General features: G+C 48.3%; 1 protein-coding gene and 1 non-coding gene across 4 annotated transcripts in view; one reads left to right on the forward strand and one right to left on the reverse strand.

Annotated features, from left to right (window-relative positions):
- The window catches only part of PRDM5 (PR/SET domain 5), a 98,218-nt gene that overhangs the window by 21,363 nt on the left and 50,275 nt on the right, over positions 1 to 26,580 (reverse strand). For all 3 annotated transcript variants that reach the window (XM_066384498.1, XM_066384510.1, XM_066384519.1), the window contains 6 exons: positions 25,274 to 25,358; positions 23,887 to 24,044; positions 15,337 to 15,430; positions 10,798 to 10,958; positions 8,311 to 8,404; positions 2,309 to 2,394 (listed from right to left, as the gene is read on the reverse strand). In XM_066384498.1, the coding sequence (XP_066240595.1) occupies positions 2,309 to 2,394; positions 8,311 to 8,404; positions 10,798 to 10,958; positions 15,337 to 15,430; positions 23,887 to 24,044; positions 25,274 to 25,358 (678 nt within the window). The remainder of the gene's footprint in view (positions 1 to 2,308; positions 2,395 to 8,310; positions 8,405 to 10,797; positions 10,959 to 15,336; positions 15,431 to 23,886; positions 24,045 to 25,273; positions 25,359 to 26,580) is intronic.
- LOC136390330 (U6 spliceosomal RNA) lies at positions 16,921 to 17,027 on the forward strand. The gene has a single exon (XR_010748735.1). It is a non-coding gene; the product is annotated as a U6 spliceosomal RNA (small nuclear RNA).

Raw genomic sequence — 26,580 nt, forward strand, 5'->3', positions numbered from 1 at the left:
AGAGATTAGACACGGCCCACGACCCGGCCCACGACAAGGCCCCTGTCCTGGCCGCTGGACCACTGTGCACCTGGGAGACTTAGCCTTCTGGAGAAACTCCCCTCAGAGCCACAGCCACATGGGGACTTTGTCCCCACGGGGTCTTGTAGAGGGCACCTCTCTGATGGAAGGGACAGAGAACATCAGAATTTCTGTCTTCATCAGGCCCCAAGCAGAAAACTAACCATAGTCACCAAGTGAAACAGGTGAGCCCAGGAAACCCAGGTTGTGACAGATAAATGACCACTTTCCAGAAGTGGGAGCCAAAGAGAACATCACCCCTACCCACAGGGGCTGCAGTGAACCAGGAATGCACTGATGAATAACTCTGAGGCTTATCTGAATTAGTAAACGGGAAGGCACTAGAATGTACCTGTCTGTTTATGAGGCTCACTTATAAACTTCTATTCAAAAGTAGAACACAAATTAGCTGAATGTGAAATACCCCTCTTGGCCCTGGCTGGTTGGCTCAGTGGTAGAGCGTCGGCCTGGCGTGCGGGGACCTGGGTTCGATTCCCGGCCAGGGCACATAGAAGAAGTACCCATCTGCTTCTCCACCCCTCCCCCTCTCCTTCCTCTCTGTCTCTCTCTTCCCCTCCCGCAGCCGAGGCTCCTTTGGAGCAAAGATGGCCCGGGCGCTGGGGATGGCTCCTTGGCCTCTGCCCCAGGCGCCAGAGTGGCTCTGGTCGCAACAGAGCGACGCCCCGGAGGGGCAGAGCATCACCCCCTGGTGGGCGTGCCAGGTGGATCCCGGTCGGGCGCATGCGGGAGTCTGTCTGACTGTCTCTCCCCGTTTCCAGCTTCAGAAAAAAAAAAAAAAAAAAAAAAAAAAAAAAAAAGAAATACCCCTCTTTCTTGGAGAAAACCCAAAGGCTATTTTTCCTTCTGCAGTGACTTAAACAGCCTCTTCTGTGGCATGTCTGTCATCGGTGACCACAGGATACGGCAGTACCTGCATGCCCAGGGTTTGGTACGAGGCACCAGGCCCCTTTGCCTGGACAGTGGCATCTTTACATGCCTATATCTTTAGAACACATTACTGGAACGTCTGTAACAGCTGCACATGTATAAGAAAAAAGTAAACTACACGCAAACAGGCTTAAAACTCCTGAACAAGGCTCACTGTGAATTAAATATCTTGAGTATATATGTATACTGTAAGTCACTTTATTGGGAGTAATTTCATATGTAGGAAGTAGACCAGTGCCTAATCGTCATGTAACAGGAACATGATGTTATAAATCAGAAGGGCAAACCCACTGAGGATTGGCATTCTCTCTCTCTCATCCGTTCAAAAAATAAAAAAGAGGACTGCCCCCATGGGACCTCAGAGGGCATCTCTCCTGGCCTAGGACACTGCGTGGAGGCCCCGCGCACGATCACCCTGGAAGGACGTCATTATTCTTATGTGTTTTATCTAAAGCTTTTATTTTACAGTGAAGGTATGCAGGGAAACCCAGGAGAGGCCTGAATGCAAGTCATTCTTCAGCAGATCAGGCAGGTCTCTGAAAAATCTGGACAAATCATGTCATGTATATCCAGACGGGAAGCACCTTTAAAGGCCAAACTGCAAAGCAGCTGCGAGAAAGAGGCTACAAGGACAACGCAAAGGAGCCCCATCAAGAAGCACTCCTGGAAACAACCTCGAGTCGTCATACACAGGACCCACGGGCGCCCAGCCCTCAGCAAAGGGCCGGGACTGAGCTGCTGTCAGGCAGCCACGTGCACACGTCTGGACAAGCCGTGTAGGATGGGGTGACAACCATCCAGGCAGAAGGGTGCACAGCATAGCACAGAGGGCACCCGGGAAAGAGACGGACATCGCCAGGCTCACCTGACCATCAACAGGCTGTCCCTGCCTTCCACCTCCCCCAACAACTGACATTGTTTCCAATGGCTTTCTTGCGAACATGTGTGTTAACCATGTGGACAGATGCCTCTGTTCAAGAATGGCTCCTAGCAAATACTCAGAAAGAGGGCATCTTCAGTGTATTCTTAGCACCAAAATGTTGCCACCCATTTACGCGGAAGTTTGTCACTCACTAGTAACTCCTATGACTCCCGGAAACCGAGTCACACACAGTTCAGAGGACAGGGACCCTTTGGGGGTTTGGATTTTTTGCTTCTTTCACTGTTTTGTCCTTACAAATATGTATCCCCCACATGTCCATCATAAATATATACACGTCATTTCAGGCACATGGCCTTGACTTTTGCATGGGAAGCGTGGTCTTGGTCATCAGCTGGAAGGAGACAGAAACCGTCTTACCTGGGTGTGAGTCCGGATGTGCATCTTCAGGCCATCGTTCTTGCTGAACCCCTTCTCGCAGTAAGGGCACTGGTAGGGACGCTCGCCTGCGAGACAGAGGGGGGTTCCGTGTCAGAAAAACAGGACGCACAAACCAAGCACGTGCCACCAGCCCTCACCAGCCCACCCGAGGTCCGGTCCCCTCTGTGCTGGGGGCACAGCGGGGCCCACGCACCGTGGGCAGCGCGGGTGGACCGCTGGTGTTCCCTCCCGCCACCCAGGACCGTGCCCAGAGCGTGTCCAGGGCTCTGAAACAGGTGACATTTCCCCAGAAACAGGCCTGAGGCATTTTCCTTTCAATATGTGAGCCATTATGAGATCTCCTCATTTGAAAAATTTGTGAGTAAAAGACTTTATATGAATCATTGATTTATTTTCGAGCTATATTAAGCAATGAGCACTGTACTTACTGCTCATTTGGAAGGCCTCTGTTTCACTGATACTTTGCTTTTATTTATTTACTTTTTAATTGAGTTTTAGAGAGAGCGAGGAGGGGAGAGAGACACAGAGTGGGTAATCCTGCCTTTCTTCGACTCTGAGAATTAATCCGTCTGCCTGGCCACACACTCTGCACACTGTACAAGTCAGTGTGTTAAAAAACATTCAAGTCCTTTGCTTTATTTGCACATTAAACTGTTATTTCTTTTTTTTTTTTTTCATATTGCACATATTATGCTTTCCTTCATTTTCTCAAATTTCCGGGATGAGAATGTTTCCAGGAAGTATTTTGTCTACACAGAAAGTTACTACGGCAGGAACAGGAGCTAGACTCTAGCCTTCAGTCTGCATGAGCTCCTAGGAATCCACGTCCGCCTTCCTCAGGGGAACGCCCAGCCGCGGATTCTGAGTACTACAGGCCGCCAAGTCCCAACAGCTGCTATTTCTTCCTGTTGCCTGTAGATGTGGACACTGACTCCGTTTTGTTTAGGCTAAACCCCGACATTCCAAATTGTGTGAAAAGTCAGTTCATCTAAACATTAGCCAAGAGAAGGAAGATAAAAAGACTCATCTGAACAGAAAGAATAACCACCACAAGCCTGCCCGATGCTTTGGTCACGATTTTCATTCTGGCAACAACGTTCCGATCCAGGCACCCTACCCGTGAGGAAAGCCTGGGAACAGAGAGAGTGAGCACACTTTGCTAGGGATGACCCAGCTACCGGGGGGTGGGATCAGAATCTAATCTGACGTAACACTGTCCTGTCAGGTGATAATAGTGAACAAGGCCAGTCGTCTGTGTCATCTAAGGTGAGAGTTTCTCAGGTTGTTGACAGAAACGGCTCCTTGAAGTGACAGCTGACACACCAGTTCTTTCTGAGGCACAGATGGGGGCATTCTCGGTTCTCCAAGCTCAACGGGGAAAAGTAAGGGGGGGGCAGAAGGGGGGGTAAAATAAAAAGTAATCAGACGATCACAGAAAGTCACAATGAGCATCTCTCTTTTTCTCTCGTTAGATACGTTTGTTTGCAACTAACCCAAAATCAACTGTGAGGAACTGAGTGGGGGTGGGGGGAGGAAGGAGGAAGAAACAGGACACTCCACGGGTAGGTGGTCAGAAATGATCTGAGTGTCATAATAACAGAGGAAACAAAAATCCTGCAGTCCACAAATTCACCTTTGAATAAGACTTCTCTGGGGAAACCTGAGATCTCAGGCGTGATGCTGAGGTGAGATCACTCATTCCTACACAGAGTTTATGCTCAGCTGTCCTGCTAGCTCACAGACCAGCGCGGGTATTGGAAGATTCGATGTGGCCTAATGTTGGTAATTAACCAATTAGAAAATACACGTGGCAGAAATAATTTCCCCTCTCACCATATCAGGACTCTCTGCTTCTTATAAAAATGTGAAGAACGTGTTTTAATTTTTCACTTGTGTTTATACTTTGCTAATTGTCTGCTTTTGTTTGCTGGTGATTATCGTATAGTTACGTGTAATCATTGATAGCTACTGCTTTTAAAATTGTGAACAAATACTCTGAAAAGGACGAATAAAATTCTTTACAGCAAAATGTATTAGAGAAGAAAACCTGCTAGCTAAAATCCAAGGAGAATCGAATTATATTATATAATATATAATATACCGATCCTTTATTTCCAAGCTGATCACAGGTATTTACTGAAAAATTAAATATTTCCTAGGACAGTGATTTATTACTACATTCAAATACCAGTGTGCACACAAGCCCAGAACAGAAGGCTAGCACAGCCGGTATCTATTAAAACAGAAAGCTGGTTGGAACCATAGGCAAGTAATTAACCTCCTGGCCTACAGCTTTAAAACCCTAAAAGCAGTTCCTAGAATTTCTTTCATAATTTATGAACAACTGATGGAATTCATGTCACAGTCTGTGGACTCCCTTGCGGAATTCACCCCGGTTCTCACTGACCCTGAGCAGCTATAAACCCTCAGGAGCTGGTGCCCGGCGATGTCAGCTGACCCGCAGGGCACCCTCCTTGTCGCTCCAGCCCAGGACCCCTGGTGATGGATGATGGAGCTGCCGGCCAGGCACAGACCACAACAGGCACCTCACCGAGGGGAGAGTGTGCCCCCGCCCCCACCCTCGCCTCGCCGCAGCCCCAGATGACAACGGACACCCCTATTCTTCTGTGTGTTCACAGATGATCTACGTGCTGCTGCTAGAGGTTCTCAAGAGAAACGGGAAGTAGGGGACCCGGGAACAGAAGGTCAGACAGCGTATCTGGGAGTGTGCCTACCTGCGATCCAACCCAAGCGGGCACAGTGAGCACGAAGCGCCACAAAGCCCAGATCACTGCCGGGTGACGGCATGCTCACCTGCTGCCAGGCACCGCGCACGGTCCCTGCACACACACAAGCACCTTCGTGGAGTCCTGAACCAGCCCTGGGAGGCTGGGGCTCTGCGACCCCTGCTTTTCAGACCCAGAAACGAAGCTTGGAAGAGATGTAAGCACTTGAAGAAAGCTCATGCAGGGAGGAGAGGCATAAGATGGGGTTCGGAATTCGGTAGTTGGATTCCAGGACCCGCGCTCCGCACAGGGACCGGCATTAAGTACGCAGGGAGGAGAGGGAGTTGGTTCTGTGGTGGAAAAGCTTCTCCATGTGGGGAGTGTCAGGTAGACCCTAACTGACAAACGGCACACCCTCAAGCTTCCCAGTCGAGATTATTACCCTCAACGGATTGATCCCCAAGGTAATACCATCACACACATGACGGAAGGAATGTATGCAATTCCACGGTAAGAGCCCCAGGACCTCGGTAAGGGTGAGGCAGCACTGCTGAAGACTAAGAGATAAGAATACTGGCGGCGTGATACACTGAGGGACACGCTGAGGCTTAGCTACGTCCTCGATGAACCAGACACAAGTTGTGCAACTTGAGCTAGTCGCTGTGTTCTAAGGGGCATTTGTTCAAGCAAGAGGCTTGAACGGGAAACTTTCTGAAATTCCCTCCTATTTCCAAAATCAAGAATATTCTATTTTAACGATCCATAAAAGCAAATGTTGCATGCACACTCGCGGCATGTGCCCTTATTCTAATCACTGAATTATGAAGAATGAGCTGACTTTAGATCGTAGATACAAAGTTATGAAAAAATAATATTTTCAAGGTTCATGAAAAAAACAACAACAACAAAATTTTGTCAGACTTTGCCAGAGCAGTATAGGAGGGTGGGAATGGGAATAGAGCGGGGGTGGGGGCTGGGGGGAGAGATGGGGCATGCAGAAGAGACAGATAAGGCAAGGATACAACTGGCTGGTTATCTAGCAGTAAAAGGGGAAAAAAATCAAAACATGAAGAACCAGAGGGATTTTCTTTTTAATGTTTCCTTCAAACACTAATAAAAAAAATTTTCAACAGAGGCATAAACACTAAGATTCCACCCAGAACTAACAGACGGGTAGGAGGAATTCAGTAGCTAAGTTATCACACATGACTGTTAGCCATGAGCCAGCCAAGTTAAGACCCGTTCTGAGAAAGTGAACAGGCAGAAAACTGCCTTCGACACAACAGACACCACGTGGGTCCCTACACTAGACAGGAAGTGACGAGAGACACCAGTGGGCATACCGGAAGGAGGAGGCCCAGGCCACAGTCCGGTTTCCTCTTCATATACCTTAGCAGCTGTGACCACACAAGGGAATCTGCTTCCCAAAATACTGAGGGACAGTGTGCAGACAATGAAAACAAAACGAAACCAACCCCTTCGATGTGAGGGAAAACGGGAAGACGGTCATCACCTCCACTAAGACCTCCTCCTATCGCCGGGCATTCACAGGTACATCACCTCACTACCAGGTCTATCAGCTCATCAGCATTTCCTAGGAATAAAGTCATCTATCCAGCCAGGTAACATTCTGGGGGAAAAACAACAACTGTGGAGACAGTGAGATGTCGGGAGTTACTGGGAACAGGCAGAACACAGAGGATGTGAGGGCAGTGAATCTACACTGTGGGTGCTGCCATCGTGGGTGCACGCCAGTGTGCATGTGTCCAAACCCACAGGATATTCACCACCCAGAGGGAACCCTAATGCAGACTATGGACTCTGGGTGGTTCTTCTGTGTTGGTGTAAGTTCATCAGTTGTAACAAACACAACCCTCTGGCTGGGAAGGCGGATATCAGGGAGCTATGCATGTTGGGGCAGGAGATTGATGGGCAAATCACTGTACCTTCTCTTAACTGTACTGTGAGCCTAAAATTGCTCTAAAACATAAAGGCCGTTTCTGAAAAGAGGAATCTGGTGAAACTGCATTGAATCATCATTTTTCTCTCTGTATGTTACTACCACCATTAAGGTGACACAGGAGTATAGGGACGTGGGAATGTTAAGAGTATTTTGAAAACACCTCTCATTTGGCACTGAAGCATAAAAGTTTCAAATTACTGAAATAAGGGAAGCCTTTTAGAATTTCATTCCTCGTCTTTTATCCTGAAGAGTGTCAAAGCATTTTAGAATATTGTGTTAATTATAACAGCTGTGTACTGAAGGGAAGGAGGAAAGGAAAGGGAAAGGGAAAGGAAAGGAAAGGAAAGGAAAGGAAAGGAAAGGAAAGGAAAGGAAAGGAAAGGAAAGGAAAGGAAAGGAAAGGAAAGGAAAGGAAAGGAAGAGAAGAAGGAGGGAAGGAGGGAGGGAGGGAAGGTAGAAGGAGGGAGGGAGGAAGGAAGGAAAGAAGGAAGGAAGGAAAGAAGGAAGGAAGGAAAGAAGGAAGGTAGGAAAGAAGGAAGGAAAGAAGGAAGGAAGGAAGGAAGGAAGGAAGGAAGGAAGGAAGGAAGGAAGGAAGGAAGGAAGGAAGGAAGGAAGGAAGGAAGGAATTTTTTACTAAATATAAGAATTAGAAAAATCAATCAAAATCTAGAATGGTAAAAACGGTGTATCTGCCACCACATGCTCAAAGGCAGCCTTGTGGAGTGAGACCAGTAATGACGTTAATGCATGAGGGAGACCGGGTCCCTCAGGAAGCCGACATTTCCCAAGTGAGCTGTGCACTGTGTGACAGAATCACACAGGACTAGGGAAAAGAGCAAAGTGCGGGTCACGCTTACAGACTTGAACATGACAGACCGGGACACGCTCTGGGAAGTGATCTTAAGTTCTACACGACAGTGCCTTTTAAAGAAACACCACTTTTTAAGTCTTACAGGAGGGATGTTTTTCAGAGCAGGTCCCCTTCCCCAGCCTTCCAGAGAAAGTGCATCCTCTCTTCCCTCTTCTGTCCATGAGGACAGTGTATCAATTAAAGTGCCGTCATAGAACAAGCAGTGATCAGATCATTTTCACATTAGCTATTCCACTTAGCTGCAGAACATGGACGCATTCAACATTTTTCTAGAGGAAGAAATTGGCTTTTATAAAACTTTTAAGGGAGAGAAAACAGCCAGGTTAATTCTTCATTTGGGAGATATTTCGTATTATCGTTCCTGGTCTTTCTGGAAGAATCTGGAGGAGGTGGTTTTTATCACCAGTCACCGCGTGTGTACCTGTGTGGCTACGGATGTGAACTCGCAGGGTCCCGGTGCTGGCGAATTTCTGGCCACAATAGGGGCAGATTTTCTCCTTTTCTCCCGTGTGTGTCTAAATGGGACAGGATAGAAAGGGTTGAGGATAAACGTCAAGAATTAGGTAAAGATGATTAAGTGCTTCTGACAACGGTAAATCCTTTCTTCCTGGGTTATGTTTCATTAAGATGATTTAATAGCACAGTGAGATTTTCAACTATTTATCATGGGTATTCCCACTAGTTCAAAGCAAAAGCTCTCAGAACCGTGCATTAGTGTTAAGCTGAAAATAATTCCACAGTTTACTTTCTAAGCCTTTTATGGGGCCCCCACCTAAAATGACTCAGCTCTTAACAAAGCCAGTCTATGCCAGCAAGCCACAGGGTCAGAATGGGGCTCCAGCTGCCCCTGGCTGTTGCCAAGGAATGTTTACTCGGATGCATGGCCCACATTCTTTGGGTGTATTTAACCCTTGAGGACGGACTCAATCTCAGTGAAGTCAGGTTACCTGCATCCTGCTTGTCTGAACTGGACTCACTTTGACTAATTCAACCTTTAAAATCAGCAGGTGTTACTCGAGCGGTCAGTCAGTTTGAAAGACCATAGCTGTCTGCAATATACCTTTAATGGGTATAAAAACCGCACAAGGAAAGCTACATGAGTTTCCTCCAAAGCAGGTATTAGAACCTCACACCTGTCAGATGGGCTGTCATCAAAAAGACAACAAATAGCACGTGTTGGTGAGGAGGAGGAGAAAGGGGAACCCTCCTGCACCGCTGCTGGGAATGCGGCCTGGCGCAGCCACTGTGGGAACTGGTATGGAGAAGCCTCAAAAAAATTACAAGTTCAACTGCCTTCTGACAGTGATCCCTCTTCTGGGACTGAATCCAAAGAAACAGATTCACAAATACATGTTCATTGCAGCGTTATTTACTGCACCCAAGAAAGGGAAACAATGTAACTTTACATGGACTGGTGACTGGATAAAGAAGATGTGAGCCTGACCTGTGGTGGTGCAGTGATAAAGCATCGACCTGGAAATGCTGAGGTCGCCAGTTCGAAACCCTGGGCTTGCCTGGTCAAGGCACATATGGGAGTTGATGCTTCCAGCTCCTCCCCACCTTCTCTCTCCTCTCTCTCTCTCCCTCTCTGGCTCTCTCTCTCCCTTTCTCTCTCCTCTCTAAAAAAAAAAAAAAAAAAGAATAAAAAAAATTAAAAAAAAAAAAGATGTGATACATATAGACAATGGAACATTACTTGGCCATAAAAAGGGGGGAGGTGGAAATCTTGGCATTTGTGACCAGCATTGATGGACCGGAGAGGGTATTGTACTAATGGAAATAGGTCAAATAGAGAAAAACAAATAGCGTATGATTTCACTCCTGTGTGTACTCTAAAGATAGCAAAAGAAACAAACAAAACAAAAATAAACTCAGAGGAGAGAGAACAGATTGGCAGTGAGGAGGAGGTTGGGGAGGTGGGATTGGTATAGGGGTGAAACCTATGGTAATGAACTTGTGCTGGTGATCACTTTGTCCAATCATAAGGCTGCATGCCTGAAACTTACACAGCCTGAGAATTTTTAAAAACAATTTCCAATACAATGTTACAAAGTTCAAAGAGAAAAAAACAAAAACAAAACCGGATCTCTCCAAAAAGAGGAGACAGATTAAGCATTTGAAACTCCTCTCATCATCTCCTGGGGAAGAACAGTTATTGTGCCAACATCAAAACAGGCCATGGCACCAGAGGGAGGGGCTGGAGCTTGGGAGGGGGCACAGAGGTCGTCACCTCAAGGACCGGCCTGTCTTCTATGAAAGTGCTTTCAGAACTTTTTCCACTGCAGAGACAGCTTGAACCCTGGAGAGGGCACTCAGTGGGTCCTCTGGGCTGACCCATAAATCCGAGCTCACACAGCCAGCATTCACACTTGTTTTTCTACAAACAACTGGCAAGTATTATTATCTGAACCGACATGGGCTGATGAAGAAAAAAACCGGAAAGGTGTTTGTAAAGCAATGCACAGGCCTGGCCTGCCACCTGCTCACCCGACAGCCTCATAACCTGTCACTCGACATCCGAATTAGCTTTGAATAATGCAATGACTAAGGCAATTCCTGTTTTGTTTTTAAAAACACCCGTGTTAATCCAAAAACCTATAAAAAGAGAGGGGGGGCTCCCATGCACAGAGTGCTCTGACCGCCTTGCCCCCACAGCTCTCAGGGGCTGTGTGGCCTCTTCCTCAATGCTAGGTTTCCTTTCCTACAAAAAACCTATCTTTTCTGAAAAAAGGGAAGGAAACAAGTCCCGAAGAGCTGATATAACTCATGCGTTCCTTGTCCAGTTTGCAGTCATCTGTGGATCAGTGAACGCCATCTTGATTCTCGCATGTGCCCCACTGCGTGCACCCACACTACCCGGATGACAGACGCACCAGGCCCCCCACGCCCAGGGGGCTTTGAGACTGACCTTCTTGTGGCTCCTAAGGACGGACGGCGTGACGAAGGCCTTGTTGCACAGCTCGCACCTGTACTTCTTGTGCCGCTCGTGGACCACCTGGACGTGGACGTTCAAGGTGTCCTTCCTCTTGAAGGCGGCCTCACAGTGGTGACACTTGAAAGTCCTCTCACCTGAGAGATCAAAGGGCACAGGGGAGGAAGGTGAGATGCAGCAGGAGGGTCCAGCCCGCTATCCGCCTGTGTTTGCCCCACAAGTTAGCGTCACAGCTCCAACAACTTGTCATCACTACAAAAGGCCATTTTTCCACCACACATTTTGGTTCCCTATTTGCTAAATCACTGTGTGACAGGGGGTGGGGATGGGGGGAGAAGACCTTCATGTACAGTCTCATTCCCTTCAACTGAAAAAAGGTGGGGATCACTTTTCTTGAGGTACCATGCATCTTCTTTAAAAGTCAGTGTGCAGGGTGGGGGCTGGGCTTCGAGGTAAGTAGTCTCGTGGTGACCAGAGGCCTCTGTCAAGCAGTGAGAGGCGGTGGGGTTCCCCCTCCTTTCTCCCCTGAACCCCACGATGATTCCCGTGGTCTTCTGAAAAGGGGGTATGGTCAGGCCAGGTCACAGGCAGCCAGCTGGGGAGGGAGGCCCCAAAGGCAGGCAGAAGTGGGTCCGAGCAGCCTTCCCATGTCAGGACAGGGGCACCCTCCACCCCCTTTCTGCCTCAGCACAGTCTCAGAGACTTGGTCTCCGGCACTTGGATGGACAGGAGGCCCCTACAGGGGACCTTAGTCAGCTGTCAAACAGCTGGGGTTCAACACAGGCTCTCTGACACCTTGTGGAGAGCAGGGGAGCCCAGAGGGGCAACTTCTGGTTCATACCCTAGAGCCCTGGTTGGCAAACTGCGGCTCGCAAGCCACATGCCCCTTGAGTGTGGCTCTTCCACAAAATACCACGTGCGGGCGCTACCTCGATAAGGAATGTACCTACCTATATAGTTTAAGTTTAAAAAATTTGGCTCTCAAAAGAAATTTCAATCGTTGTGCTGTTGATATTTGGTTCTGTTGACTAATGAGTTTGCCGACCACTGCTCTAGAGCCCTGGGGTGCCCCATTAGGGAGCCTGGCCTTCCCCCTCCCTGGAACCTGTGTTCAGGGAGCTCACAGCACTTTTTCAGCGTTCATAGAATGCCACCTCTGTAGCACTCCTCGTAACACATAGGTCCAACGCTCCACAATCCGACGGCAATACATTTTAAGCGATGAATGTACAACAATCAGAAGACAGGGACAGCTCTCAGAAAGTTGTAAGATGCACGGAGCACACAGTCCCATGGGTAAGGCAGAGCAGTGCTCAGGTATATCGTCCCTCGTGAGAGGACCATTCCATTAGCCCTGATTCACACACGCACTCTGAGACCAAGCACACCAGTCACTTTCTACGTCTCCATCAGAGGGGACCCCCGTTCCAACCCTTGGACTCCCCTGCACTGGAACCAGCACACGGATAAGTAACATGAGAGCCCATTCCTTCTTCACAGCCAACGGAAGGAAGGAAGGACAGAAAGAAGGAAAAGAGAAAAGAAAGACAAGTCACTCTCCCATTGTCTTTTCAAACAGAATGATGGCTGGGTACAGCCTCTCAGAGGCCTGTTGAAATCTGAACTGGAAACAGTCACGTGCAAAAGTAAAGATCACTCAGGCATCGGGCAGGTGCCGAGAGCTGCCTGTCCCCGCCCTGGCTCGTCTGTGTGGCAGAGGCTACTGACGTGACCTCGTCTGTCTTCATGGACCTGTTTAGATCCACCTAAACATTGTATTGATATAAAAGAAGTAACCAGTGAGAGGAGAATGAAATATTAATAAACTGGCCTAAGTTTACAAATGTTAATCCTCGATCTTATTCAGGCGCTGAAAGGAATGTAAAAACAAACCCTCCAGGATGGGACTGGCTCCTATCAAAGCATTTTCATTCAACGGTCAAGTGAATTGAAACACTGCTTCCTAAGAAAAATCCTCCTCAAACTGTCCCATGGGGGTCCTCACCTGTCTCTTTTAATTTTTAAGTCCAGACAGCTTGGTTTTAAAGTTTATCAGAATTTTTAAATTCTGACATGAGATTTTTTTTTTTTAATCGGCTTTTGCCAGATTTCTCTACCTCAAATTTATCAGGCTTTGTCCTTACCTCACAACCAAGAAGCTGGCTTAGCAACCTGCCTTTTGGTTCTCAGGGTACCAGAAAATAGTAACAATTTCCACAGGTAATTGTGGCGAGTGTTCCTTGTGTCCTGAGCTCTGATGCAAGCTTCTAATAACCGCCTTCACATTGTGAATTCTGACAGGTTCCCATTTCCTGCCGTGTAGGATGAGACGTGGTATTCTGTCCTCCATCGGGGCCATGTCTGGTTCCCCATCATTCTAGCTCACTGACCTGATGTCTGCGTCACCCTACATCACTCACTCACTTCCAGAGCTCCTCTTCCTAACCAGTGTCCCCATGCGGCATGAGGAACCACCTGCCCCCTGAGTTGGTCACCATGATGCTGAACACACAGGCAAGGTTCCGTCTTCGGTCACCTTGGTCCCCTGCCCCCCAAAGGGATGAGAACCGACAGGCCAAAGTCAAAAAGTATTGGATTCCTTCCGTGGAAACTCCCTTGCTGGTATGAGAAATAAAATTTCTTCTCCGCAAAGAAAAATGATGTCCTCCTGAGTGTTGGGGCCAGGCCTGTAAGTGAACGAGGCTCCCTTGCCTATATCCCTAGTCTGAAACCCACTCATCTTGTAACAGTTCTCTTTCTGACCGCGGTGACAGCGACACAGAACGGGCATCCCCGCGGCGTCACGACACGCTGTGCTTATTCAGGGTCCAGCTGTTCTGTATAAGGAAAACAGAAAGCCACGCTAAGAACATCCCCAGAGCAGCCAGAAGTCCAGGGAACAGTGAGATCACACAGCCCTTGCCTATGGGAGAAGGTGCACTCCACTGTCCTCCACACCTTCCGTGTGCCTAACAACCTTAATATCGTTACGGTTTTGATTTTGAGATATGTCTTCTGGCCAGAGAAAATGCCTCCCAAGATGCTGTCTGATGCTGTCCCATCAACTGTCAGGAGAGAATAACTCCTTCAGCTCTCCTCAGACATATTAACAATTTAATCAGCGGTAGAGGGGGCACGTGAAGAGGATATTCTGCTAATTAAAACGGCGTAAATTAAAAGCCAGAAAGAGACATATCACTAGGTCATGACCACTTTTGCTTTGATTTTTAGATATGATTGTGCAGGAAATCTCAGGTGACTTTAACACCTGAGCAGTGAACCCACTTTAAAATTCAGCTGGGCAGGAACATCTTCTCCGAAACAAAGCGATGCCCTTCGGTGATGTGGCTGTTGTATTCTAAAAATAGCTCTATGTGGGACTCCCACACGGATTTTCAAGGTGCAGATGGATGTGTGTAATGAACCAAAAGCAAACACATGCCCCTGCCAAAGAAGTGAGGCCCCAGAGGCTGTGTGGTGAGTGGGAAACCGTTGGCTGCTCATGACGGGATGCCGCCCCACCCCGCTGGGCCTGCAGGATGCCCCCGCCTCTCTCTGCATCTCAGTCCTTCTCAACCCCTCCCTCTAAGGGCTCAGGTCTGATGACTACTCCGACCCTTCCCAACGTCCAACCTCCATGAGCTCACGCAATCACTCCAGAGTCGGCATGTTTTAAAGAGTCAGCTACGTTCCCTCTATCGTTGCTTTTATTATTTTACTGGGAAGCGGCCACCCCTCAAGCGTTTCGCACACACGTACACCCAGGTCACTGCTGCTTGGGTCAACACCCAAAACATGTCAGTACCCGAGAATGTAAAATCGTTCCAGTGAAAAGAGACCAAAACGTCTGCTTTAGAACAAATCTCCAAGATGCCTTCTGGAACATAGGAAATGTTTTCCTACCCAAACTTTTAAATAGTGGGAAGAAGTGATATGAAATATGACATCTCATGAAATGATTGCTCTCACTGTGGGAAATTAAAGCAAGGATAAAGAAAGGAAAGATGAGCCTGACCAGGTGGTGGCGCAGTGGATAGAGCATAGGACTGGGATGCAGAGGACCCAGGTTTGAAACCTCAAGGTCACCGGCTTGAGCGCAGGCTCACCAGCTTGAGCCCAAGGTCACTGGCTTGAGTGTGGTGTCATAGACATGACTCCATGGTCGCTGGCTTGAGCCCAAAGGTCACTGGTTTGAAGCCAAAGGTCACTTGCTAGAGCCCAGGCTCTCTGGCTTGAGCATGGAGTCACTGGCTCTGCTGTAGCCCCCACCACCTCCAGTCAAGGCACATATGAGAAAGCAATCAATGAACAACTAAGGAGACTAAGGATCCTCAACAAAGAACTGATGCTTCTCATCTCTCTCCCTTCCTGTCTGTCCCTATCAGACACAGCCAAGCAGTCCTGGGTGTACAGCAGACGATGACTTCAGGTCCACCCTCCTGTGCCTGCCCGCGCTCCAGGGGGACAAGGACCAACGGGCTCACCCCGCCGCCCGCGCCCACTGGACGGACTTACTGTTGTGGATGAGCAGGTGCCGGTGCAGGGAGAATGGTGTGCGGAACAGGGCCTTGCACTCCTCGCACTGGAATGGCCTCTCTTCAGAGTGGGTCTGCAGACAGAGAAACCGAGTCAGGGGGAGGCCAAGCCTGCAAGAATCTGAGCTTGGGCTCGAGACGAGGAGACAAGATGGGAAAGCAGACCCCATTTCCTCCTCCTGGTGACCCTCTCCCACCAGTAAACTGTCCCCACAAATATGCCGCTGCGTCTGCAGGAGAACGCCGTATGTTCCAATGCTCACGTTAATTAGAAATCTGATCAATGGGAAAGGCAGCTGTGCCTATCATCACAAAATACTGTTCGGGACACACGTGGAGATTTTTGGGGCTCTACTTCAAGTCTAATCAACGCCTGATATTCTGAGCCACAAGTTCCTCCATCACGGCCCAGCCTCTAGTGGTGCTGCTGGTTGGGCACTGTCCACAGAAAGCCAACTGGGGAGACTGCTGGCCCCCTCCCCACTCAGCTCCAATGAAGAACTTCAGATCAATTTTAACCCTAGGCGACGCTTTCCCCCTAAATTCTACCAGAACCTGATTAACTCATCGCTGATTAACGCTAGGGAGCATGTGTCAGATGTTCATTTTGTGTCCGAGGCCAGACACTTTCCATGAATTATTTTGCTTTATCCCAGCAGTCACTCAATGAATAACAATACGACTATTATCCCCATTTACCGATAAGCTCAAACCGTTTCAATAACGGGCTGGATATCCAACAGCTCTGATGCAGCAAGCACTGCTGAACACATGACAAACAAAATATATGGACACACGAGAAGCAACAGAAACCTCCTGCTAAGATCTAAGACTCGGAAACACCCACCACTAAGCCAACACCTGTTCCGCATCACACGCCGGCACCGATCCACTCGGCACAGATCTGTGGATGAAACCTGACGGCAGCATGGACAGCAAGGGCACACCATGACATCCACCATTGGACTGTGCTCTCCCCTTATAATGAAACAGGTTGTGTTACTGAGGGGCTTTTATGATGCATGGGGCATACCAATCAAGGGAATAATCTAAAGGAAGTTGCTTATTTCACCACACAGGGATGGGCATATTTTCTTGGGCGAGTGGATACGAAGACATTAGGGATACAAGCATGTCCTATGAACACCGGGTTGGTGAGAGAGGCACCTACCCATCATGCCTGTTTTCAGCTGTGAAAACTATCGAGAAAGGATGGATTCAGCCAGAAACGTGAAGTGATAGGTGAACTCAGATCAATATGAGAGAGAGAGAGAGAGAGAGAGAGAAAAGAAGAAGAAGAGGTTCCTTTTATTACATAAAATATACTAACATTCAGCAAAGAAAAATAAGGCATTTCAAATGGACAGGAAAACTGTAACATGTTTATTAGTAAATGGTGTTTAGGCAACTCTATTAGACATTCAGGGGAATAAAATAAGTTCGATCTGTTCCATATCCCTGCAAGATAAATTCCAATTCAATTCAGGTGTCTTTTTTTTTTTTTAATAAAACCCTAAGCAAACTATAAGGAAATATAAATATAAGTAAATTTTAATGATTTTTGGTGCTGGCTTTGGCAGCGCATATACTTAAAAAAATGGAAAAATGCAGAGATTAACATGGTCCCTGTGCAAGGATGGCAGTCAAATTCATGGAGTGTTCCATATTTAGATATATATATATATGATATATATATATATATCATATATATGATATATATATATATAATTTTTGAGTGGAGAAAGTTTCCTCAGCATGTCAGAAACCCAGGTATTCATATGAGAGAAAGAATTAAATTTTAAAATGCAAGGCAAAAAAAGGTCTGAAACACTGGGTTGCTTTAACCTTCCGAAAATATCATATCCCACCATAACGCATGCTTCCTCTTTTTCTCGATTCAGGACAAAACCACCTATGGATATGGATAGCAGCTCGATTATGAAATACTTGGGACAGCAATGTGCCACGCAACCCGCTTAAGCAAACCGAAACCACCACTCAGAGATGCTGGCCTGAAGTCGGCAGCATATTTTAACTAATAGTCGGTCAGTGCCTAGCAGGTGACTATAAACACTTCTGTCACCAGGCTGCAACTCCACGCACGGAGTGGAGACAGCGTGGCTTTGGGAAGGCGCAGCAGAGAATCCACAGGTGCCACTGTTCTGACGACCCTTGGAGGCTATCTGACCTGAGTCAGGGGGGTAGAGTGCAGCCCCTAGTGTGGATAGATGACTTCTGTCTCCTAGATACATTTTATAAGAACTGGATAAAATGTAGCCTTCTTTTTTTTTTCTAAAGGTGCCTTAGGCTTCCATTTTTCATCTTTAAAGGGAAACAAATGTTTCCCCAACAGGAATCACATGATCCTTGAGTTACAGGGTGTCCCTGTTTGAGTGCCAAGTTCACTGATGACACCAACATCTGCTGGTAGAACAAGGGGACGGACTCACGGACATGTGTGATGAAACAGATCCTTGTGTGCACAGAGTCTGATGACCACTGCTGATGGAAAAAACACGGGAGAAAATTTGCTGCACTCTTCATAACACCTCATAAGATGTCATCAAGATGAGTCAGAAGGTTTATGGCATGGTTTTTCATAGAGTGACTACCGAATTAGTACATTTGTAGCCACAGAGACTAAATATTAATTGCATGAGAGCAGAGTAAAATTTTCACCAGGGCCATTCACAATGAAAAGTGAGAACCTTGACTCTCAGTATGGTAGCTCCACAGGTAACAGTATTTACTGGAAATGGCCACGTGCAAAGCAAGAAAACTTTCATGAAATTCAGGAGAAATACATAGAGAAAAAAAAAACTTGAATATTCCAGAAATATGGGTTAGAACTATTCTTTTTCTTCTTCTTTTTTTTTTCTTTCTTTAAGAATTTGGTCATTGAAGTCTCAAGTCTGCATATCATAAGCACATTACCATTCCATTGGGTCACCTAATAGAGAGAGAGAGAGAGAGAAGAAATCCATTTCTTTAAGCTCGGGTCAGGAAAAGGCCTTCGTCCCCCTCAGAGAATGAAGAGGATACAATTTAGCTGATGTCCCTACAGAATTAGAGTCCAGCAGGGCCACGCCCACAACACAAAGCTCCATTAGTACAAAGCCATTCCCCCCTCCCCACCCCGCGGGGAGCCAATGACTAAATCCTCTGGCCTGAAGCATTCCCTGAGAGCGCACAGAGTCTGCCAATGGGGAGTCACCACAGACTGTCCGAGGTCTTCCTCCAAGACAGGCACGGACCCCCACTCGGGGCGCTGTGCCCTCTACGATGTGCTCAGAGATGCCACCCCGATGTCTGACCAAGGATGCTCCGGGCAACACGGCTTCCTATAGAACCTGGCCGGCTCGCTACCTTGACTGTGCCCATGGAAGTTCTGCCCCTGATGGCCGTGGACTAGCTCCTGGATCCTAATGAGCGCTTTCTCTCTCCCTCAGGGAAGCTCTGACTCCATGGGGACAACAGCCACACCTATTCAGCCACCATCCGGAGAGCATTCTGATCTCCTAGATTTCAGGGGCGGTGGGTGCTGTACAAACCTGTCGCCCCCTTGTACGACCCCCTGCGGCGCCCGTGGCGGATGTGAAGGGAAGAGACCAGACGCAGAGCTGCAGTGAGAGCGGCGCCTTCCTAAGGTGTTTTCAAGGACTTACGTTCTTCTTGTCACTGTGTGAAACGCAAGCCAGCCATTACGGTGTTAGAACCCAATCCGTTCATCTCTTGAAAGACTTGTCATTCTCTGAGGTCTGATAAAATGCCACCCAGGCCAAGTCTGAGCTGTGGCATCTTTCAAACTGACTGTGACCAAGTCAATGATACACACACACACACACACACACACACATACACACACACACACAAACAAAAATCCAGCACATGCACGCCAGACACATATTATTTCATTCAATGACCTTACTCTCCTTTTTACCTTCTCTGTGCTATTTTTAATGGACTGGCCATGGCCCCTTAAACACAAAGTGGTCATGGCCCCAAATTTGGAAGTCACTGTATAGTATACTATATTCCAAGAAAGACTGTGACCAGAGGTCCTGAGAGAGCTCAAAAAGTTCCCCTCTGGAAGGCTATGTAAAGAGATAAGAAAAAGGGTCTTTTTTTTTTAGACTGGACACTCCTCCATCCCTGTCCCCCCACCCTGCCAACCCCCCACCCCGGGACTTCCTCAGGACAAATGTCCTCTGTGCACACTTCCACCCTCAAGCGAGCACTGCCAGCCCCAGAGTCTGAGCTGGGTCAGTCTATCCCGGCGTCCTGCCTGGAGGAAGAGGTTTGCCTCACCCAGTTTTGCATCGCATCAAGTTTCATAGGGAATCAAATGGAGGGGGAAGACGAATGGAGTGGTTTCTGTCCAAGGGGTTCCGAAACATTGGTCCAGTTGTGATTTACAGACTTTAAGTACACTTGGACCCGGAGAAGCCATCTGTTATTGTAGCTAGACCCTGAAGGACAGCCACGCATCAGGTCCCGTGGCTCCCAGAGAGGACTAGGGGGAGGGAAAGGAATGCCGGCCTATGTGACTAACAGGAGGCACCAGCAAGCACCTCGATTTTGGAAACGGAAGTTGCTCCCTCCCAACTCCACTACATATTGTCAGGATCCCCGTGAAGGACCACACCCCCTTTGCAAGTAAACCTAAACATTAAGATAATTGACCTGAAGATAAATCAAATAAGCATAATAAAAAAGCATGGGTTACAGCAGTGGTAGTCAACCTGGTCCCTACCACCCACTAGTGGGCGCTCCAGTTTTCATGGTGGGCGGTAGCAGAGCAACCAAAGTATAAATAAAAAGGTAGATTTAACTATAGTAAGTTGTTTTATAAAGATTTATTCTGACAATCTTAGCAAAAATCCAACATAAAGTACTTGGTAAGTAATTATTATTATATGCTTTAACTTGCTGTAACTCTGCTTTATAAACTTTATAAAGTAAAGTGACTTCCCTACTTTATAAATCACCATTACTGTGGAACCGGTGGGTGGTTAGAAAATTTTACTAGTAACAGAAATACAAAACTGAGCGGTAGGTATAAAAAGGTTGACTACCCCTGAGTTACAGCATCAAAACTAAAACAACAACAAAAAAGTTCATGTGCAATAAAGAGTTATTTAAAATAACCACCTTCAGTCACGCTGCATGAGGAAGATCTGTCCGACTCCGAATGGTATTTCCACCCCACCCCCACCCCGTTTTCCTTACCTGTCCCCCCTATTCTTCCACATCCCACCTGGCGACTGGTGAAGAACAACAGAAGAAAGAGTTGATTTGGTTTTATCGCCTCACTCCTGGAGGCTATTTCAGACACTTCCCCACAACTGCGGCAAGAACACACACAGGAGCCCGTCACACAGTCCGCAGAGCCCTCTGTCTGCAGCAGCAGCAGCAACAGCAGGTCGAATGTGCTCTCCCCGTTGGAAACCACAGGTGTCGTTGTTTCTGTCCTTCCCGAGGCATCATTGTTACTTTCAGATGATTTAGGGCAGTGGTCCCCAACCTTTTTTGGGCCACAGACTGGTTTAATGTCAGAAAATATTTTCATGGACCCGCCTTTAGGGTGGGATGGATAAATGTATCACGTGACCAAGACAAGTGTCAAGAGTGAGTCTTAGACAGATGTAACAGAGGGAATCTGGTCATTTTTTTAAAAATAAAACATCGTTCAGACTTAAATATAAATAAAATGGAAATAATGTAAGTTATTTATTCTTTCTCTGCGGACTGGTGTCAAATGGCCCACGGACCAGTACCGGTCCACGGCCCAGGGGCTGGGGACCACTGATTTAGGGCCCAGAGCACAGGCAGTGGCATGAAGGCCCCGGGCCAAGGCTCCCACATGGCACGTCACGTCAACCATGCTGTGAGAAACTCAGGCGTGTGGGCAGATCAGTTTCATCAGAGAGAGAGAACCAGAGGCTTCCAGGGACAGGGCAGGAAATCAGCCAGATACATGTCCCCGTCACGCCATGGGAACGAGTGCGCTCCTGCCCCTGGGCACGCCTCGCCGGCGAGCCACAGAAGGCGGGCAGCCAGACATCACGCAGGGAGATCCAGACGTTCTCTACCAACCTGTGCACTCTCCTCTATATCTGCCTTTTGTTGTTCTTTTCTTTTTAATATGGACACTGAAATAATAACTGTTTAAGTGACCTCAAAAGAGCTGTCTTTGAAAAGTCCCCCAAAATACTGACATCCCGACCATTGACCTTGGCACCATACAAGTTGGAACCGTGTGGTTCCATGAACACGTGGGGCTTTTTTATTCCCCAGTAAATATCATAAATGTATTTTCATGTCCTTAGGGTTTTCTTAACATTTTCTTTTTTCTTTTCAATTTCTTCCTTTATTGGAAGAATGCAGCCCTGGCCAGTTGGCTCAGCGGTAGAGCGTCGGCCTGGTGTGCAGAAGTCCCGGGTTCGATTCCCAGCCAGGGCACACAGGAGAAGCGCCCATTTGCTTCTCCACCCCTCCCCCTCTCCTTCCTCTCTGTCTCTCTCTTCCTCTCCCGCAGCTGAGGCTCCATTGGAGCAAAGATGGCCCGGGCGCTGGGGATGGCTCCTTGGCCTCTGCCCCAGGCGCTAGAGTGGCTCTGGTCGCAGCAGAGCAACGCCCCGGAGGGGCAGAGCATCGCCCCCTGGTGGGCAGAGCGTCGCCCCTGGTGGGCGTGCCGGGTGGATCCCGGTCGGGCGCATGCGGGAGTCTGTCTGACTGTCTCTCCCTGTTTCCAGCTTCAGAAAAATTAAAAAAAAAAAAAAAAAAAAAAGAATGCAGCATATAACACATATCAACATAGAATATACGTGTTAACTGACTGTTTATGTTCACAGTATGGCTTCCTGTCAACAAGAGGCTATCCGCCTTTTGGCTCTTGGGGAGTCGAAAGTAAGTAAGTAACGAGTTTTTTGAAAAGATAGGATTCCTGATCCACCAAAATCAATAAGCAAATATTTATCACATCAGAAATACATCTGAACATACATTTCTAAGATGTCCAGTCTCTTTGGACAATTTCCCCCTTAATTCAATCAAACACAATTTGATACATTCTGGAGCCAAGAGCTTGAGTCAAGTGTCAGAATGCAAACAGAAATCCACACAGAGAAGGAAGGGATGACGATTTAAAGAGAGTCCCGTTAGAAAGGAGGAAGAGGGGCCTGGCCTTTGGTGGCACAGTGGATAGAGTGTCAACCTGGAACACTGAGGCTGCAGGTTCAAAACCCTGGGCTAGCCTGGTCAAGGCACCTATGGGAGTTGATGCTTCCTGCTCCTCCCCCTTCTCTCTCCTCTCTCGTTCTCTCTCTCTCCTCTCTCAAATGAATAAACAGAATCTTTAAAAAAAGATTGGTTTAAAAAAAAATGAGGAAGAGGGAAGTCAGTGAGGTCACACCGAATGAAGACAAATGTCAAGCAGTTTTAGACATGGTTACACAGAGAATTAAGGACAGAAAGCTTGGAAAATACTGAGGCCACAGTGCAGAGAGCCAGGTGACAGGGTGAGGTGTGTGCACTGTGCTATCTCTCGGTGTAGGGAACCTGCTGACCACAAGAGAGCACAGGAGGGACCGATCAGAGCTGTGCTCTGGGATGCTCTACCTGGAGGGGGCACTGGAGTGGGAAGTGACAAGACCAGAAGCCTCCTTAGACATCGTGACAACGAGCCACCACCAGGGACGGTGAAGGGACATAGGGCTGGGAAGGTGGTGAGGTCACACAGAGGGGAGACTCTTTAAAGAACTGCCTTCTAACTTCAAAAACGGGGCTAAGACTAACAGAAAGACACAGGGACACATCTACACTGTCATTGTGAACGGAGTATTGAAATAGGGACCTTCCAAAAGCAAGGTTATGAGGCACAAAGAATGGAAAGGCCACCCGGGGACAGGCTGAATTCATTGGGTCAGAAAGACACCCAGCTATGTATCAGGTAAGCAGTCGCACACAAAGGTCGGGCGAAAGCTTGGGATTCAAAGGACGAGTCATTTGGAATTCACCCGTCTAGAGCGGACTGCAGCAGTCAGGGTTGTGGTCGACACGGAAGAGTGGGAAGAGGTCCAGCAGAAAGTATCCAGGGTGCCTCCACCCCCCAGGGTCAGGACCCCGGTGCTCAGAGGGATGGACAGAAGACTCCTCAGCAGAGACCGCACCGTGCGCGGGCGAAGAGACTCTCAGAAAGGGGACGGGGACAAAGGCGTCAGACCTCATGCAGAGGAGGAGAACAAAGGCAGCATAATTCACACAACCTGAGAGCACAGCAAGGCAGGGGACACTGTGCCTGTGAGGACAGCACCCTCGACAGAGAACAGAAGACCCCCCCCGACAGAGAACGGAAGACCCCGGGGCCCTGGGGCTCAGGGCCCGAGGGAGGGGTGAAGTCACCGCACTGGGTTCTCCCACTGTGCCAGATACAGCCTGCCCTGCTGCTCAGAAACTTCTTTAAAAGATAAACAGTTGGAAAATCATGTTGGGGGGGGGGGGGGAGAGTGACACTGCTCATCGCATTTACCTTCTTGTGATTCTTGTACACATTCCGGTGAGCAAAGCCCTTCCCGCAGAGCTTGCACTTGTAAGGCTTGTCTTCACTGTGGATGACTTTGTGAGCGCCCACCTGGTCAAGCCTCTTGAAAGACTTATTGCAAATCTCGCAATTATAGGGCCGTTTCTCTGTGAAAAGTGAGAGCAGACAATCTCACGTCCACACGAGGAACAGGACACAAAGGGGAACAGCAGCCTCACCCTGTATCATGTCTCAGGGCCGTGGTGTCTCGAACATGACCAAAATCAAAACGGCTGACCCCCACCCCCTGGCCTGAGGCACCCACGCTGGACACGGGCCTGGCCGCGAGAGAGACGCAATCTCGTTCTCCGCAGGGCCCCCTTGGTCAACTCAATGGGTCACACAGCTTAGATAGAAAGGTGAAGTTAAAATTCAGTGAAGAAATTCTACTGGCCGGTGAAACATCTGCTAATAGGTGTGAGTTTACATCTGGGTCACGGCCCCAAGGCCAGGAGTGGCCCGACAGTGACGGACAGAAAGGACGGCCTGGCCTCCCGCTCAGCCCGCTGACCCCCACGCAGCTTACACAGTATTTGTGTGATGTTGATAAGTAGGTGTAAAAAACAACAACAACACCCTGCATTTCAAACAAAGCATATCTGAAGGTCACCTGCTCCCAATCTCATATTTTCATTTACCAAAATATCTATACCTATCTCCAGAGTGGACGCTCAAAAACATTGTGACTTCAGTGGCCTCAAGTTAGAAGTTAGAGACGTCCTGCACTCTAGAAAGAGACCTCATAAAGCCAGAGTTCTCTTCAGAACTGAGATTTTACAAATCTGTGTGACAGACCTATTTGTGATGTTTTTTACAAGTTTTAAAACATACATCCTCAAAATGTATTTGTAAACGTCGCGCTAGTGTTTATCAGTCCCATCGTTAGAACACGGGAAGCATCTCCACACGTAGGAACCATAACCGCTCACGCGGCCCTCAGTGCCGGACCCTCCGCTGGCTCGACCCCCAGATGAGCGCAATCCTGGCAGCTTGGAAGTGGAAGAACCAGCATCCCATTTCGCAGATGAGAAATGCAGAAACTGAGGCGCCAGGAGGACTCAGGAACAAACTCAGTGCTGGCTTTGAAGATCTTCGAACTCCACTAGTCCGGCCAGCTTTGCTCTATATATTATATAATCAGACTGAGGTCGGGGGGTGATGGGTGGGTGGGGGGGGGAGTTAGCTGACTTGTTCACAATAGCACGGCTAGTAAATACAGAGCTAGAACTAACAGCCAGGTCTCCTGATAACCAGTCTCTGAGCTCCTAGAAATGACAAGGTGAATACTGGAGTGGTTTCAATATAAATAAAAAATATATAGGTGTGTGTGTTTTACCTGAGTGGGTGATCATATGACGTTTTAGCTGATTCGCTGAAATAAATTTCTTCCTACATTCTTGACAACCGAATATCTCGTGAACCTGCCAAAGGGGAAGCTGACAGTTACATCCACTGTCAAAGCGAAATAAATTACACAGAGCTCAGAGGGCAGCAGGAACTTGTGGGGCAGTCGCTACAGTAACAACCAGATGGCCTGTCATTGTCCACCCTCCCCTGTTCATTCCCCCACTATCAGCTGAAATTGCAATGAGCCTACGTTACTTAGTGAACACATGTCATTAAAAGAAAGTAAGACGTAGCTGTTTAAATATGTAACACTGCTGACCTACTTAGTATTAAATGTATCCCTTCCGTAAAAAAAAAAAAAAAAAAAAATCCTCCTGCTGTGTTAACCCTCGGTTATGCAGAGATGAAGACCGGGAGACAAGTGGCCTGCAGGTGGTAACAGTCCTGCTATTGGAGTCGAAGGCATTTGAAGCTTAAATGTACACAGCACAGAACACCACGTGGATGGCTGGGGAAGCCATGGGGATGTGTGACTCTGAGAAACCCTTCGTGTGCAGTACCCCCTCGCGTGACGGGGACACCAGGAAAAGGAAGGATCAGAAGCCTCAACAGATAAGGGGGATCGCTTTAGCAGACGCCTGGCTGACGCGGAGGTCACAGTCACATCCTGGGGTCGTCCCTTCCCGCACCAATAGTCAGGAAGCCCAGGGGGCATGTATGATAAGAGTGAGTCTGGTTTCCTACAGACACCAGTGCAGTGAGTCCTAACAGGAGGATGCTGGGTGAAGCCTTATGTGAGGCGCCCTGACCTTCCTGATAAGTGGGAGCCTCACAGTGTGTGGCTGGGGACACAGAAGTGACAGCGGTGAAGCCCTGGGTTTGGCTCAGCCTTGCTACAGGTGGGGCTCACGTGCTAACCCCAGGCCAGTAGAGGCCCTGTGAGGGAAGCCATGGCACCACGCACCCCTGCAGGGCAGCGAGGGCCCTGCCCGCAAGCGAGGTCATGGCAGAGGCCCCTGACCAGGTACATCAGTGAGTAATGAGCAGTAGATGAGGGAGGAAGACCGTCATCTCCCGATCCAAGTGGCCCTAAAAAGAGGGGACAAGGTGTGCGGGGGGGGGGGGGCGGACCCAGGTCTGCCGTCTGGGCCTTCATTCTGCGCCCAACCCACCACACGGCAGGTCACAGGCTGCCGACCCGCCTAACGGCTCCCGTTGGAGCCAACTCCTGGGGACCCTGTCAACACAGCCGAGAAAAGCAAGGAAAAGGCCAAGAGACAGAGCAGAAGCAGACAG

This window comes from Saccopteryx leptura, chromosome 1, assembly GCF_036850995.1.
Source record: "Saccopteryx leptura isolate mSacLep1 chromosome 1, mSacLep1_pri_phased_curated, whole genome shotgun sequence".
Lineage (NCBI taxonomy): Eukaryota > Metazoa > Chordata > Mammalia > Chiroptera > Emballonuridae > Saccopteryx > Saccopteryx leptura.